The sequence below is a fragment of the Argentina silus genome (genome assembly GCF_951799395.1).
Source record: "Argentina silus genome assembly, chromosome: 7".
NCBI classification, from domain to species: domain Eukaryota; kingdom Metazoa; phylum Chordata; class Actinopteri; order Argentiniformes; family Argentinidae; genus Argentina; species Argentina silus.
In genome coordinates, this window is record NC_139661.1 from 20,693,401 (window position 1) to 20,703,400 (window position 10,000).

General features: G+C 48.9%; 1 protein-coding gene across 2 annotated transcripts in view; it reads right to left on the reverse strand.

Annotated features, from left to right (window-relative positions):
* The window catches only part of pip5k1bb (phosphatidylinositol-4-phosphate 5-kinase, type I, beta b), a 49,127-nt gene that overhangs the window by 15,806 nt on the left and 23,321 nt on the right, over positions 1 to 10,000 (reverse strand). For both annotated transcript variants that reach the window (XM_083672977.1, XM_083672976.1), the window contains exons 5-7: positions 9,134 to 9,251; positions 5,607 to 5,759; positions 5,013 to 5,309 (exon numbers count right to left, since the gene is read on the reverse strand). In XM_083672977.1, coding sequence (XP_083529103.1) covers positions 5,013 to 5,309; positions 5,607 to 5,759; positions 9,134 to 9,251 — 568 coding nt within the window. The remainder of the gene's footprint in view (positions 1 to 5,012; positions 5,310 to 5,606; positions 5,760 to 9,133; positions 9,252 to 10,000) is intronic.

Consider the following 10,000-nt stretch of genomic DNA (forward strand, 5'->3'; position numbering starts at 1 on the left):
AAAGGTGGACAGATTTCGCCACACGAAACAGATACCCATCGTGGTGAACTCCCCTCGTCATACAGGTTTACATGTGCTGTATGTTCTCGCTCGCCTCCTTTTCTGAGGCAAAGAAACTCCGACACTGAGAGAGACGAGCTGTGGGCCGCTGAACAATGGCCGTTCCACTTGATTAGCCGGGACAGTCTTGTAGCTACTGCTCTGAAATAGTCAGGAATGCAGTCAGGCCTCAGATTGGGGGCCTATCTTTAGACAGGGCTCTCTCGCCTTTTTTATCTCCTCCCCCCCCCCTCTCTCTCTCTTTCTCTCTCTCTCTCTTTCTCTCTCTCTCTCTCTCCCTCTCTCTCTTTCTTTCTCTCTCTCTCTCTTTCTCCCTCTCTCTCTCTCTCTCTCTCTTTCTCCCTCTCTCTCTTTCTCTCTCTCCCTCTCTCTCTTTCTCCCTCTCTCTCTCTCTCTCTCTCTCTCTTTCTCTCTTTCTCTCTCTCTTTCCCCATCTCTCTCTCTCTCTCTGCTGGGAACATGTCTTAATCATATTCAGTGTTTGGAGAGCTGTCATGGGCTGAAACAGAGCACAGAGCGCAGAGCACAGAGCACAGAGCTCAGACTGGAGACAGTGGAAACACTGAATCCCCTGGCCAAATGCACAGACAGTGCCTTTCTCAAAACACTCTGCCCAACTCAACAAACACACACATACACACGCACGCACGCACGACACGCACGCACACCACAGCCAAATTGTATACCACTTCCAGACTGGTGGGTGTGTGGGTGTGTGCGTGTGTGGGTATGTGAGTGGGTGTGTGGGTGTGTGTGGCATGTTGCCAGTTGCCTGGTAACGTGCTCTGTTGGTATAATGTAAAGGAGCTATTTGATGTTAGCCAATAGAAAATGTTCCCTTTCATTGGCGCCACTCTTCCCTATAGAACTCTCTGCCCTACCCAACTTCTGATAGCATCCTGTTTGAGAAAATGCATAACTCTTAATGTATCATATAGATTATGATGTAAAAAATACATACATTAAGGGAGGTGAATTGTGGTCGTACAGTACAACTTATGAGTATCCAAGATCATCCCCTGTGGTACTCTGTGGCTCAGTTGGTAGAGCATGGCGCTAACAACACTTAGGTTGTGGGTTTGATTCCCGCTGGGACCGTATATACTGAAATGTATGCACTCACTGCAATGTAAGTCTCTTTGGATAAAAGCGTCAGTTAAATGGCGTATATTCTATTACCTGTTTGGTTTGTTCACGCATAATGCCGCTGTATGAATGCTGATGTGCTTGTTAGTGGCAAAGGTCATTTTGATTCAGAGACAAATCAGAGACAAATGTGCCAGGTGAGATACGGTAGGACTGGGGATGTTTTAGGTTAGGCAGTAGGCACGTACGACGGGTGGCTTGCATCATTCAAACATATGAATGTTCAGTTTGGGTTTTTGTATATCATTTGTGAATGACGAGTTTGAATAAGTCGAGTTGTATAGTGCTGCAGACTATATGCAAAAGCACGAGAGCATACTGTAGGATCTTATTTGCTTCACATTTCTCCGGGGTTGGCAATGTGCTTATGTTTTCATTGATGTTAACCTCGCTCACCAGCATCTCTTTTTCTGTCCATGTCAACTTTTGATTGGACGTCGTCGTCTAGTTTCTTTTCAAACTTTTCAATGGAATGGTAACCGACCACTTTAAGCACCAGGCGCTGGGTGAACTAGGCGAAGTCCAGCTTGGTGCGAAGTCCTCGTTGACGACGACCCTGAAGGACAGTGGGTTCATGAGGTGGAGCTACACAGTGATGTGTGTGTGTGTGTGTGTGTGTGTGTGTGTGTGTGTGTGTGTGTCATGCTTGTCCTTCGCCCTCTCAGGAAACGCTGCCATACCCCTGCGGAACTCCAGGATGTGACCCAGTCAGGGGATGGGACCCTCATTCAGGGGGTCTCCCCCCCGACGCCGCTGACAGAAAGCCCCCAGGAGGAATAGGCTTCCCAGCACAGAGGCTAGCAGAGCGAGAAGCATCGGCAGCAGAAATCCTTCATCCTGACCTCAGTCACTCACAGAGCAAATCTGGGCCCCGGTTCATATTCCTCTGTATTCAGGACAGCCCAACTCCTCCCTCTTCAATTATAGGTATTCCAATGACTAAGCCAGGCCCAATAAGAGGAAACCCTGCAGGTTTAGTGACTAAGCCAGGCCCAATAGAGGAAACCCTGCAGGTTTAGTGACTAAGCCAGGCCCAATAAGAGGAAACCCTGCAGGTTTAGTGACTAAGCCAGGCCCAATAGAGGAAACCCTGCAGGTTTAGTGACTAAGCCAGGCCCAATAGAGGAAACCCTGCAGGTTTAGTGACTAAGCCAGGCCCAATAAGAGGAAACCCTGCAGGTTTAGTGACTAAGCCAGGCCCAATAAGAGGAAACCCTGCAGGTTTAGTGACTAAGCCAGGCCCAATAAGAGGAAACCCTGCAGGTTTAGTGACTAAGCCAGGCCCAATAGAGGAAACCCTGCAGGTTTAGTGACTAAGCCAGGCCCAATAGAGGAAACCCTGCAGGTTTAGTGACTAAGCCAGGCCCAATAGAGGAAACCCTGCAGGTTTAGTGACTAAGCCAGGCCCAATAAGAGGAAACCCTGCAGGTTTAGTGACTAAGCCAGGCCCAATAGAGGAAACCCTGCAGGTTTAGTGACTAAGCCAGGCCCAATAAGAGGAAACCCTGCAGGTTTAGTGACTAAGCCAGGCCCAATAAGAGGAAACCCTGCAGGTTTAGTGACTAAGCCAGGCCCAATAGAGGAAACCCTGCAGGTTTAGTGACTAAGCCAGGCCCAATAAGAGGAAACCCTGCAGGTTTAGTGACTAAGCCAGGCCCAATAAGAGGAAACCCTGCAGGTTTAGTGACTAAGCCAGGCCCAATAGAGGAAACCCTGCAGGTTTAGTGACTAAGCCAGGCCCAATAAGAGGAAACCCTGCAGGTTTAGTGACTAAGCCAGGCCCAATAAGAGGAAACCCTGCAGGTTTAGTGACTAAGCCAGGCCCAATAGAGGAAACCCTGCAGGTTTAGTGACTAAGCCAGGCCCAATAGAAGAAACCCTGCAGGTTTAGTGACTAAGCCAGGCCCAATAAGAGGAAACCCTGCAGGTTTAGTGACTAAGCCAGGCCCAATAAGAGGAAACCCTGCAGGTTTAGTGACTAAGCCAGGCCCAATAAGAGGAAACCCTGCAGGTTTAGTGACTAAGCCAGGCCCAATAAGAGGAAACCCTGCAGGTTTAGTGACTAAGCCAGGCCCAATAGAGGAAACCCTGCAGGTTTAGTGACTAAGCCAGGCCCAATAGAGGAAACCCTGCAGGTTTAGTCATCCTGCCAGTTTGAGTCACCTTGCATCAGCACACTTGTTTGGTTCCAGGACATTTGGACTGGTAAGGAGTTTTGCATCATTTTAAATGTGCACACACCCTAGCCCCTAACAGCCCAAAGCTGCAGAGATAATAAGTACAGTACCAGTCAAAAGTTTGGACACACCTTGCCAAGAGTGTGCAAAGCTGTCATCAAAGCAAAAGGTGACTACTTTGAAGAGTCTAAAATATAAACCATATTCTGGTTTATCACTTTTTTGTTTACGACATAATTCCATATGTGTTCCTTCATAGTTTTGATGTCTTCTATATTAATTTCTACAATGTAGAAAATAATTTTAAAAAAATAAAGAAAAAACATTGAATGAGAAGGTGTGTCCAAACTTTTGACTGGTACTGTATGTTTCTTGTAAATCAACACCTAGTTATCTCCCGGCTCCCGTCTGGGGAGAACTTCAGTGCATGTGAGACCGACGCATACTTGTGCTCTTGCTGCAGCAATAAAGACAACACACGTCTACTCAACTTGTAGTCTGCGCCTCACTCTTTTGAAGAATTCCCTACGCTACCATGATTCCTAGAGGCCCCTCGTTGTAAACAAAGTTGTATTTTGTTCATTTCACTCCTGAATTGCAACAGTATCTGTTGAAGATAACAAAAAGAAAACAGCTGAACACATCGGTCAAGAATTTGGTCGATATTTACTCACTGTTCGAGTCGAGGAGTCAAACAGCATTGAGAAATATTCATTAACAGCGGAGAAATGGAAAGTGCAACTAAATATGCAATATATTTCTATATAATTCTGATATTTCTATATAATTCTGATATGCCATCTGATATGTCAGCTGGGGCATTTTAGGCCAAAATATGTGTGGGAATTACAGAGCAAAGAGATGAGCATACAGATAGAGCTATCACAGGAGTTATCTTATACTGGATAGTTTCTGTTTTTAGAAAGACTGGAAAAAAGCCTTGAATGACTAATCCTGATCCATGTTTAGCATATTTCCAGTGCACAAAAGGAAAATGAGAAAAATGATCTCCTTGTTTGTTTTGTTAAACTGCTTCCATGGTTTTGGTTCAATGAGAATGGTTCAAGAAACTCAACTTTTCTTAGGATGGCTTTCCTTTTTAGGCAGTAAGGCAAACAGACAGAGACAGACTAACAGACAAATGTGCAAACATGTACAGAACCAGCCACCTACACACACACACACACACACACACACACACACACGCACAAACATGTACAGAACCAGCCACCTACACACACACACACACACACACACACACACACACACGCACAAACATGTACAGAACCAGCCAAAAGTCTGGACACAAACTTGCCAAGAGTGTGCAAAGCTGTCCTCAAAGCAAAAGGTGGCTACTTTGAAGAATCAAAATATAAACCATATTCTGGTTTGTTTAACACTTTTTTGTTGGACAACCCCACACCCCCATCCCTCCCAACACACACACACATGTCCCCCGCCACCTACACACACACACACATGTCCCCCGCCACCTACAAACACACACACACATGTCCCCCGCCACCTACACACACACACACACACACACACACGCACACATGGACAACCCCACACCCCCATCCCTCCCAACACACACACACACACACACACGTGTCCCCCGCCACCTACCCGGCAGTCTCGCTGCAAGGTCTTCATCAGGGCGTTGTAGGTCTCGGCGTCAAAGAACAGCCCCTCGTGCATGTCCTGGAAGTCCAGGTCCTTGTACGTGGGACAGCCCTTCTCCCGCTCCTTCCTGGAGGCTCGTCTCTTGTAGGTGGAGCCCTTCAGGTCGTATTTGTAGTGCATCTTGACGGAGCGCGGCAGCACGTTGTTCATGACCACCAGGCGTATGTTGATGCCCCCGGACTGGACGCAGTACAGGCCGTAGAACTTAGGGAGTAGTGTACGCGGGTTCTGGTTGAGGTTCTGTTGAGAGGTGGACAGACAGGTATTTGACAAATGACTGACCAACAGACAGACAGACAGACAGACAGGCAGACAGACAGACAGATGTCAGACAGGCAGTCAGACAGACAGACAGGCAGACAGGCAGACAGACAGACAGATGTCAGACAGGCAGGCAGGCAGGCAGGCAGACAGACAGATAAGACAGACTGACAGACAGACAGATGTCAGACAGGCAGGCAGGCAGACAGACAGACGTCAGACAGACAGACAGACAGACAGACAGACAGTTTGGTGAACATCAGTTGACTGGCTCACCATGTAGTAACCTGGGAGAAGTTTCTGGAGAAACTCTGCCTCTTTGTGCTGGACGGTTTTGATGATGAACTCGTCATCGCTGGTCAGGTAGAACAGGGAGCCGCTGGCCCCCGGATTGGACAGCTCGATCAGCGGCTCGTTACAGATGGAATACTGATGAGAAAAACAACAAAACCACCATTTGGTAACAACAAAACAAAACCCAAAACACAACTTCTCGCCTTGCTTGCCAACACAAGAATATGGCGCCTGGCAACTCAAGGCTACATAACTTGCTGCTAACACGGCACCTGTTATCTATCATGTCGTAAAAAGCATGTTTAAATGAGGGTGGTCTGGTAAACAAAACATTTCACAGATTTAAGGTTCAATTCACAGACTCCCAGATGCTTGTTTTTATGGCTCAATATACTGTATATAATTAACATGCAAGCAAGCAAGCACATACACAACACACACATGCACACCATTAGGTTACGGGTTAGCCCCCCCCCCCACACACACACACACACACACACACCCACACACTACACTGACGTCACAAACTAAGTGAGAAGTCTGTTTGGTCGGGACGAAGGAGCGGTTTAAGACAGGCGGTCAAAGGTTCAGCTGAGGTGTGGCGTCAGTGAGCACAATGTCACGTTCAGCGACAACAAGCCACACAGTCAGTTTCACTACTTCCACGGTGCTGCTCTGAGATCAGTTATGAGCCTCAGGGGGGGTGAGTTCAATCTGTGTTCCCAGCAGCTTGTGTGCGCTTATGAGTTGTACCTTTCTAAATAAAGCCCACGTGTTTACACAACAGAACACTTCCAATTAAATGTGAGTTGTGCCTTCGGCGATAAAGCCTGAGCGCGAGGAAAACAGCCTCCATATGCATTAGAAACAGAACTCATGCTAGCATGGGAAGAGACAGAGAATGTGTGAAGAGCCGAGGTGGTTGGGAGGTCTCTCTAGAGACCTGCTAACTGATGGCAGTCTGCAGTCATCTTGAGCTCTGAGCACAACAAACACATCCGCAATTTATCTGCATTCGCATTCAGGAGCCTGCAGGGGTAGTGTGCGTGTGTGTGTGTGTGTGTGTGTGTGTGTGTGTGTGCGTGTGTGTGTGTGTGTGTGTGTGTGTGGAATAACTGCATAATCAACACAAGGACACAAATCAAGAGTGCGTTTGGCCCTCTCTCTCTCTCTCTCTCTCTCTCTCTCTCTCTCTCTCTCTCTCTCTCTCTCTCTCTCTCTCCATCTCTCCCCCGCTGGTATTCATTCTGTCTATGCCTCTCTGTAGCAGCCTTTTGTCTGACATAAATACAAAACGCTGCACAGCATTCAAAACAATGGTGGTGGGGATGTAACAGCCTTGTACACTCCGACAGGAATGAAGAAAATGACACCACAACAACAGAAAAGTTACATAACAAGAGACAACAAATGGAAAATACTTTCAAATACAAGACGACTATGTACTGTAGCAGTGGGTAAATATGCTAGTTCAGCATTTTCCTTGTTGCATTATAGAAACACACACACACACACACACACACACACACACACACACACACACACACACACACAGACACACACACACACACACACACAGACACACACCCTATGGGAAATTAAAGCCTGACTCAATTTCAATGTGCAGAGGAGACAATTAAAGCAGTCATAATGAAAGCATGCTCAATTACCACAGTCATTACCTTCACCCCCTCACCCCCACCCCCTCACCCCCTCACCCTCTCACCCCCACCCACTCTATCATCCCACCCCCTCACCCCCACCCACTCTATCATCCCACCCCCTCACCCCCTCACCCCCACCCACTCTATCATCCCACCCCCTCACCCCCTCACCCCCACCCCCTCACCCACTCTATCATCCCACCCCCTCACCCCCTCACCCCCCCCACTCTATCATCCCACCCCCTCACCCCCCCCCACTCTATCATCCCACCCCCTCACCCCCTCACCCCCACCCACTCTATCACCCCCACCCACTCTATCATCCCACCCCCTCACCCCCACCCACTCTATCATCCCACCCCCTCACCCCCCCCCACTCTACCATCCCACCCTCTCACCCCCACCCACTCTATCATCCCACCCCCTCACCCCCCCCCCACTCTATCATCCCACCCCCTCACCCCCCCCCCCACTCTATCATCCCACCCCCTCACCCCCACCCACTCTATCATCCCACCCCCTCACCCCCACCCACTCTATCATCCCATCCTCTCACCCCCCCCACTCTATCATCCCACCCCCTCACCCCCTCACCCCCACCCCCTCACCCCCACACCCCCTCACCCCCACCCACTCACCCCCTCACCCCCACCCACTCTATCATCCCATCCTCTCACCCCCCCCACTCTATCATCCCACCCCCTCACCCCCTCACCCCCACCCCCTCACCCCCACCCCCTCACCCCCACCCACTCACCCCCTCACCCACACCCACTCACCCCCACCCACTCTATCATCCCACCCCCTCACCCCCCCCCACTCTATCATCCCACCCCCTCACCCCCCCCCCACTCTATCATCCCACCCCCTCACCCCCACCCACTCTATCATCCCATCCTCTCACCCCCACCCCCTCACCCCCACCCACTCTATCATCCCACCCCCTCACCCCCTCACCCCCACCCCCTCACCCCCACCCACTCTATCATCCCACCCCCTCACCCCCACCCACTCACCCCCTCACCCCCTCACCCCCACCCACTCACCCCCACCCACTCTATCATCCCATCCTCTCACCCCCCCACTCTATCATCCCACCCCCTCACCCCCACCCACTCTATCATCCCACCCCCTCACCCCCACCCACTCTATCATCCCATCCTCTCACCCCCACCCCCTCACCCCCACCCACTCACCCCCTCACCCCCACCCACTCACCCCCACCCACTCTATCATCCCACCCCCTCACCCCCACCCCCTCACCCCCACCCTCTCACCCCCACCCACTCTATCATCCCATCCTCTCACCCCCACCCACTCTATCATCCCACCCTCTCATCTCCCGACTCTGCAGCTGTTTCTGTACTACAACCACACTGCTCTATAAAAAAAAAATACAAATAAAAGCTAAATTCCAACATGCTTTTGGAACCACTCACCTGAATGATTGGATTGATGAAAGCAATATGGTTAGGGTTATACAGGATTATCCAGGAACTCTATCTGGAACTGGGTCTGTATCTCAATCTACAACGTTATTGACTCTTGAAATTGGATCAGGCAAGGATCATGTGAGACCTACTGTGGAGTGGACCAGGTGGGGTTTAAATGGGGATTAAGAGTGGACCAGGTGGGGTTTAAACTGGGATTAAGTGTGGACCAGGTGGGGTTTAAACTGGGATTAAGTGTGGACCAGGTGGGGTTTAAACTGGGATTAAGCGTGGACTAGGTGGGATTGAGTTGGTGATTAAGAGTGGACTAGGTGGGGTTTAAACGGGGATTAAGTGTGGACTAGGTGGGATTGAGTTGGTGATTAAGAGTGGACTAGGTAGGGTTTAGTCTTACCAGGTAATCATCTGGTTTGATCCCGAAGAGCTCTCTGAAGTAACGGAACGCCAGCGGGGCGTAGGTCTTAAAGCGGAAGTCTGGGTAGTGGTGTGCTGGCGTAAGGTTGCTCCCCTCACTGATGTGGGGGTGTGTGTGTGCATCCACGAAACAAGCCCCACCGGAAACAAAGACACAAAACAGTCAGTTAGGCACAGTAGCATACAACTGAGGAACTTATTTTCAGCATGCAATATCACTGAATCATACAGAACGAAGCGAGTGACACTGATCAAAAAAGCCTTACGATAAAGCTTTCAACTGATCACCTTACAGTATGTATGTATTAATGTACAGTACCAGTCAAAAGTTTGGACACACCTTCTCATTCAATGGTTTTTCTTTATTTTTTTAAATTATTTTCTACATTGTAGATTAATATTGAAGACATCAAAACTATGAAGGAACACATATGGAATTATGTAGTAAACAAAAACGTTTTAAACAAACCAGAATATGGTTTATATTTTAGATTCTTCAAAGTAGCCACCTTTTGGTTTGATGACAGCTTTGCACACTCTTGGCAAGTTTGTGTCCAAACCTTTGACTGGTACTGTACAACATAGCATAATCCCTGTAAAAAAAAACGGACACTCTGCGAACACAGATCCTACTTTCTCAACAATAGTGGAAAAAAAGAACTAATAACACAATCTGTTATGCTAGAGTATCCAGGTCATTTAGTTCCATTCAGCCTGTCCATAGCACCGGTAATGTGACACACTTCCACGTGTATCAAGTTTAATACTGTAATGCAGCACAGTAATACAGTCATCCATGGAGACCTGGATGGACCTGTATTCCAGTGACACACAGCCCTCTCTATGG